The sequence below is a fragment of the Halyomorpha halys genome, unplaced genomic scaffold, assembly GCF_000696795.3.
Source record: "Halyomorpha halys isolate HHAL.00 unplaced genomic scaffold, Hhal_1.1 Scaffold211.1, whole genome shotgun sequence".
NCBI lineage: Eukaryota > Metazoa > Arthropoda > Insecta > Hemiptera > Pentatomidae > Halyomorpha > Halyomorpha halys.
The window spans coordinates 179403-187061 of record NW_027105462.1 but is presented as its reverse complement, the minus strand read 5'-3'; the positions used below and the strand labels follow the sequence as shown (position 1 = coordinate 187061).

The 7659-nt window shown below is 29.8% G+C and overlaps 1 protein-coding gene across 1 annotated transcript in view; it reads right to left on the bottom strand.

The window, feature by feature from the left end:
* LOC106679622 (myelin regulatory factor) overlaps positions 1 to 874 on the bottom strand; it is a 124685-nt gene extending 123811 nt beyond the window's left edge. Inside the window, exon 1 of the mRNA XM_067051499.1 lies at positions 740 to 874. Within this exon, the coding sequence (XP_066907600.1) occupies positions 740 to 791 (52 nt within the window). The 5' untranslated portion in view covers positions 792 to 874. The remainder of the gene's footprint in view (positions 1 to 739) is intronic.
* Positions 875 to 7659: the final 6785 nt, after the last annotated feature.

Below are 7659 nucleotides of genomic sequence, written 5' to 3'. Positions count from 1 at the left end.
AAAATATAACAAATAATAATATTGTCGAAATAGAGAAGCACTACAGGATAGCATTAGAAGTAGAAGTAATTAAAATTTAAAAATAATAACAAAAAATACAATTTTAAAGAAAAACAATATTCTCTAAAAAAAATTATATAATAGCTGATTCTATAAAAAAAAAATTTAAAAGGTTCTTTTTTAGATTTTTTTTTACTGAGTGTGAATACAACACCAAGCTTTATAATTGAATAATAGATTCAAGAACATATTTATCATGATTTTAATAATATGAAATTTACTTTAGTGATAAATATTGATAATTGTCTTGTTTATTGATAAATTAAAGGTATCTGTCAATTCCAATGATAGGCTGATAACTGTAACCAAATTCAGAGAAACCAAAACTTCTGTAAGAAGAATACACTGGTATGACAATGTATAAATTTGGGCCATATTTTTTAATTGACAATTTTAAAAAGTAACAAAGAATTTGGCAAATTCAAAATATATGGTAAACACTTTCATGAAAATATATCAGTTCTTTCACAACCGTCTGGGCATGAAAAAGCGATTTGTATCGAATTGAAACGTTCTTAATTGAATTTAAATACTTCAAAAATAGAAATAAATAAATAAATAACAAAATCAAAAAGTAGTTCTTCCTTTTGGAAGGAGGCGAGTAAGAAGCATCAACTGAGAAATGACAATATAACTGACGTCTTTAAGAAAAATCAAATATGAAATCTAACTGACTCACCTAAAACTTCTTGTAGAGTCTTATCATCAAGGAAAACATCCATTTCTGACATTAATTAAAACTACATGGTCAAAAAGTCCGTGCGCCGTGAAACTAACACCAAAATGACAACACTAATGTAACAGGGAGGAGAAGGTAACTGAGACTAAAATATGGCGTTGAGAATCAACAGGTTACTGGAGCAGCTTCTCCTCTTACCCACATTAAAGTTACATTCCAATACTAAGAGAAAACTTTTTAATTATCTTATTTAAGATATCATTTGTTGTTTATTTAAATTTTTAGAGTAATATAAAAACAGTTAACATAACTAGTAAAAGTTCCTTTTAAAAATGTACATATTAATTAAATATTTATGTATTTATGGAATAACAGTTATGGACTAAAACAAACTGATAACTTTTATTTAATAAATGCATATATAAACTTCATTAGTGAATCAATCATAGTATACAATTTTTATACTTATTTATTTTAAAGTAAAATTACCCTGAATACTTTTTATCTCCTTAAATACTTAATATTTACATTAAACAGTTAGTTTTCCTACCCTTCAGCTAAACCGAACTCTTAAATTTTAAAAAAATATTTTTTATTTTAATGTTCTGTAATTTTTTATGTTTGTACCTTGTTTTTACATTTAGCTCTGAGGAAGCCCAGCAGAGTGGGGCGAAATGTTGGTTAACAATAAATAGTTTTTTTTAAAATATTTTGATACCTTTATGGACTGCAACCCAGACTATCTTCCTACAATATAATAAAGATATCTAACACTCCAATACCTGTATGAAGTAAATTTCAGAGGGTTGACTCGAGGCAAATAGGAACGCCTCATTGAATTCTCCTCTTTAAAAGGCAGTGTGTAAGTGCATTCTTAGTGGATCAGTACATCTATGCTATTTTAGGAAATACTTGTGGTCTTTTATTTCACTCTCTCCTCCTTGCTGTATCTTATCTCCTATCCTATATAAGGACCTGTTGTTAGTACCCAGTCAAAGCTTACCTTACATCCCCCTTCATGCCTGAATACTAATATACCTGTATGAAATAAATAATAAATTACCCTGAATTCATAAAATATTTCACTGTAAGGTCAGTGAAACAAACTGTAATCAATGTGTATAATCCAATATATAGAAATCCTACTTCCAGATCATTGTGCACTACCACAGAGATATTATACTCAACACAATTTTACTATGGCCCAGAAGAAAATTATTTTAATAGCTCAACAAAACAGAGATAAAATCAGTGTCTGTTGAATAAATCTGTTCGATGCAATGAGAATTCTGAAAAGATGGCTCTGAAACCTTCCGATACACTAATGTTTATATACAATAGATATATACATATACTTCTATTTCGTTATATCACCTTCTAACACAGAAATGAAATTCTGCCGATGAGAAATTTCAAGATAGAAGTGTCTGTCAAGTCTTAGACTGCACATTGACTTTTTGCACTCTGAATGCAGTTGCAAATCTCAATAAATAAACTTGAAAAACCAAAACAAAAAAACTTAACAATTTTTAAAATTGAAAAGATCCATCAATAATAGAAATGTTTTGGAAAGTATTAGTTTTTATTAACACTTAATAATCAAGAATGGTGATATTTGCAGCCCTTCTAAATTAATTTTGAAATATTACGGTAAAAATTGATTCTTTTTTGTCATACATCATACTTAAATTTAACAGTTAATTTACCTACCCTTCATAGCTAAACCAAACTCAATGCAATGTAAAATGTTATACCGATGACAAGGATCAGGGTATGAGTACAAGAGTGTAGTAATTTCATACTAAATATTTAATAAAAATAAAAATTAGAAATTAACAAGATTATGATGCACTAAATATAGTTAAAGATCTGTTTGAACTAATAACAAATCGTTATTCATATCAAAATTCCACTATCAAATATTTGTTATCAATATATCATTTTCTAACAATATATTGGAAATTCCAGAGCAAGAAATATCCTTTATTTTGAATTTTACTATGTGCTACAGCTAGATTATCAACATTCACCCTTGATTTTTCACTTGTATAAAAATCATTATCAATTGAAAAACTTTCATCATATGTACGGTTTGCCATGCCATTAAGGTTTCAGAGCCATCTTTTCAGAATTCTCATAGCATCGAACAGATTTATTCCACAGACACTGATTTTATCTCTGGTTTGTTGAGCTATTAAAATAATTTTCTTCTGGGCCAAGCTAAATTGTGTAGAGTATAATATCTCTGTGGTAGTTCACAATGATGTGGAAGTTGGATTTCTATATATTGGATTATTCACATTGAATCCAGTTTGCTTCACTGACCTTTCAGTGAAATATTTTGTGAATTCAGGGTAATTTATTATTTACTTCATACAGGTATTGGGGTCAGATATCTTTATTATATTGTAGGAAGACAGTTCGGGTGGCGGTCAATAAAAGAAAACTATTTATTGTTAATCAACATTTTGTCCCACTTTACTGGGCTTTGTCAGGGCTAAATGAAAAAACAAGATACAAACATTATAAGAAATGACAGAACAAAAGAAAATGGGTTTTAAAAATTTAATTCATAGTAAGTTTTCTTTTACTATTTGGATACCTTTATTGACTGCCACCTGGACTATCTTCCTACAATCTACTTCATATGGTCAACTATCTTCTTCCTATATCTTTATTATATTAAAGTTTACATGACTTTTTTATTACTATTCAATCAGTTTTTAGATGATATATTCCTTCACAAATTTCTAGCAAATAAAATACTTACTAGTCCTTTCAACCTTTGTAAATAGGAATGATCCTTGATAGGAAAACTAAAAAAAGGAGGTTCCTGAGAGGAGGTGAATATTGGTTGAAATCGGGGAGATCTGAAACCATGGGCGCAGGCCGGATTTAGCCAAGGGGAAAGCAGACCTCAGCCTATTTTACACGCTCAATACATTTATATAGTCAATTCTGGAACGTAGGGTAAATGAAAGATATGTAATTCCAAGAAGTACCGCCACTATTTTAAGTCTACTTTATAAAATTCAATCATTGCTTTATAATTTTTATAACCTAAAATTATAATGATGAAAGGAATATGGTCCGGGTGCGGTAAAAAAAACTCAAATAGTAGAATTATACTATTTTAATAAGCCAACGTTTCGCCCCACGTTGCTGGGCTTCGTCAGGGCTAAAAAAGATACAAACACATAGTTACATAAGGAAAACAAAAACATAAGTGTAAAATAACAGGGGTATAAAATGTAAAAAAGTAAGATATAATAAGAAAAATTAAAGGTAGTAAATAGTAAATGTAAAGGGTAATAGTAACAAATAGATAAGAAAAGAAATATTAAAGAAAATACAAATAAAGAGATGTAAAAAGAAAAAAGAAGAACTCCCGTCAAAATAGGTATGCATTCTGTCTCATCATTTGATTTGTATTCTTTTTTCGAGCATCAGCCTTATGGGATTGCTGGCAAAAATATTAACCATCTCTTCTACGATGGTTACCTTCTTTGATTTGTTTTCAACAAACATTCTGAGATTATTAAAATGGCAAACTGCAAGTTGTAATAGGAAGAATGGAATCTAAAAAAAGTTCTTTTTTATTATTTTTAGAGATATGTATATGACGAATAATTGTGCTCATTGAATCTTACCCTTTTTACCGAAGAATCGGCACATATCCATCTTGTCCCTTGGAAGGTGTGGTTGTGATCCGTGAAAATGTCAACTCAACAATTTTAACTTCCCAGTTATAGCATGTTTCCAGAAAGAAACCACCTATCAAATAAGTTCACTACTTTCTTTTTTTTTCTTGAGTCTCAAATCTAGGGGTGGACCCATGTTTGGAACTAATAAAAAACCGTTCCCTTCTATGGAATAGGAGTGCCCACTGATTTAAATTAGAAGAATAATTTTTCCCAGAAACTGCTTTTTTGACGAAAGGGGGCGAGATGCAGAGAAAATTTCGAAGTTTTGGAGCTACTCAAAAATATTTCGTAAAGCTGAAGTTGTATGCAACAACTCATAGCGATTTTTAAAAAAATCTCCAAAACTATTTTTTTTTACGAAAGGGTAAGAGACGCAGAGAAAATCGCGGGTTATGGTGCTACTAAAGTAAGTTTCGTATAGATAACAACCTGCTGAAAACGTATCTAAATTGTTCTATGCAACGGAAGCGCAAAGCTATTTTAAAAAAATTCCCCAAAACAATTTGTTTCGTATAGTCTATATTTTGAAAACATTAAATAGTTCTATACAATAGGAACACACGATTTTTTTTTTAAATTTAGATATATGGAATTGAGCTCTGGGGCTCTACCAAACCATCAAATTCCTCATCCATCCAATCCTTACAATCCAAAATCCTACGTAAAATCCTTATTACCTTAAAAATAAACTCATCCACAAAGACCTTAACATCCCATTCATTGCAGATTTAGCCCAAAACAGATATGCCTCATTTCATTCCAAACTCCTTACCCATTAGTTCTTAATATCTCATCCTTAAAAATTCCTGATATTCCTCTGAGGCGTCTTAAAAAAAGATGGCCAAGGAACCTTCAAATTTAATCCTTGAAGTACCACCAATGGGTGGTTCCTTCCCAGGATTTTCAAATGTTTTAAACATTCATCCAATTTACTTATTGTATTTATTATTTTGTACAATTGTAAACTACATTAAATAAATAAAAAGAACATCTTGTTTCCAAAAAAATATTAATCTTCCCATAAGTTCTTTTTTCTTTTCTATTGGAAGAATGTTACAGGTACACATGGGAGGAACTTCTTTTATCTCCTCCCGTTTCTTTCCAACTTTATTTATTGCCTACTCTTGGAAAGACTGGAAGCTGGAGCTCTTGGAAACTAAATACAATCATTCTGTTTCTCTTAAGGTGCAAAATACCTACATTTGAACTGCCGCCTTCGGGGAGCCCATTAATTTTGGTAGACCAAAATTTTTTTTTTTTTTTAGTAGGACTAATTTTTAATAATGCGGATATCTTTATTAAATTGAACCAAGTTTTTTATTTTCAACCCAGCAATCTCTTGGTGACATGGAAAAGAAAAAGCAATGAATATAGGTTCATTGATTGATCAGTTTTTTTTTCGGCCAAGACTTCCATTGGAGTCTTATATTGCCTAACCATGGTTGGGGGTCAAAGTTTTTCATTTTGTGGGATCACCAATCAATGAAAAAAGACAACGTTCCAGGGCAGATTTGAGACGGCACTGCTAATAGATCTCAAATTGGTAAGACTGCATCTTACTACTGAGGTACAGGCTCGATTGATTAGTTAAAATTACCAATTGATCAGTTGACAGTTCAGATAATTTTCAAAAATTAAAGACAACCACAATATTGATGTACAAAAATATTTTAAAATACACAAGCATCAGAAATGCATATAATATTTTTTTTTTACATTTTATTAAAAATAAACCATATTTGGAATATTTATATGCCAACATACTTAGTTGATAATCAATATAAATTTAAATGTGCATGTTGTTCGAAGCTGAGTTGGGTGCACTGTTCCTATAATACAAGATGGGAAATCCAACATCAACCCGAAGACTGAAGCCCAGGCTGCTGCAGAACAGCCTGTTATAAATTCTTTATTTATCTATTTCTATATTTTATTCTATATGTAACTATATGTGTGGTGAATTTTTCTAATGATTTCACAGATTTTTAGGTTAAGGAGAGATTTTTGAAATTTGAAAAAAAGGAAGATAATCTAGATTTAAGATGTTTGGATGTAAAAATATAGCTGAGGGAATTGTAGATGGATTTAGGAAAAAGAGAGTTTAAGTGACATTTGGAAAAAAAAATATGTTGTTCTAAATTATGGGCCAGGCGTCTACGGAGAGAATAAAGGGTGTTTATATGGGATTTGAAATTAGGATAAGAAGTTTGAGAATGACAAATTAGGCATAAGGAGTGGAAACATTTAAAGAAGACTGAGTAACAAAAGAATAATTGGTGATAGAAGAAGTTGAAGTTCAAGAAGGGGTGTCATGGATGTAAGAAGTTGGAGAGCTAGAAGAAACAAAGTACGGTGCTGAAGAAGTCTAGACCGGTGGTATAGTCTAGTACTGCGTCGAATAGGTTCATGGCTGTGATCGAGTAGTTGACCCCATGCATTAGGATTCATAATGATGAGAAGATAGTTGACAGAATTTCTAGTCTTTATCTGTGAAGACAACAGATGAGCAAGCAAATCAATATAACTGTTATATTAACCATTTAAGCTCCATCTGGTAGGTATTAAATAAAAAACAAAATACGAGGAGAAGATGGTATTACCATCTTCTCCTCGTATAAACCATTCAGTCAACTATCTCTCATAATTAAAAACAAAATAATGCAAAATAGCTATTACTTTAGATATGTAGTGTTACACCAGCCTGCATTCGAAACAATAAAAAAAAAAAAAAAAGGAATATTTATATTAAATGAACAAATTTTTATTAAGGATTTATTTAAACCCTGAAAAAAAACAAAAACAAACAAACAATAAATTTATAAACTCGTTATTTATTTATATATCACATGTTTCTTAAAACAGTGTCAACTTCAACAGCAAATCAAAAAGGAAATAATTTAGTTTTTATTATTTAATATTAAAATAATAAATTATTGCAATTTTTTACAATATTGAAAAAAATAAATAAATATTCTAAATTGATTTTAATTTCATAATTTCATCAATTATTATACATTTGAGGCATATTAATCAATCAAAATTTATAGTAATTAAATTACTAACAAAGGAAGTATTTAAAATCATAGATTATATTATTTTAAAAATACTACAAAGTGGAATAAGAAACGCTATAGTAAATAATCGACAAATTAAATTTGTATCAATTAAGAACCTGGCATTTAAGACAGAATCACAGTTGTTAATTATATAATCTAT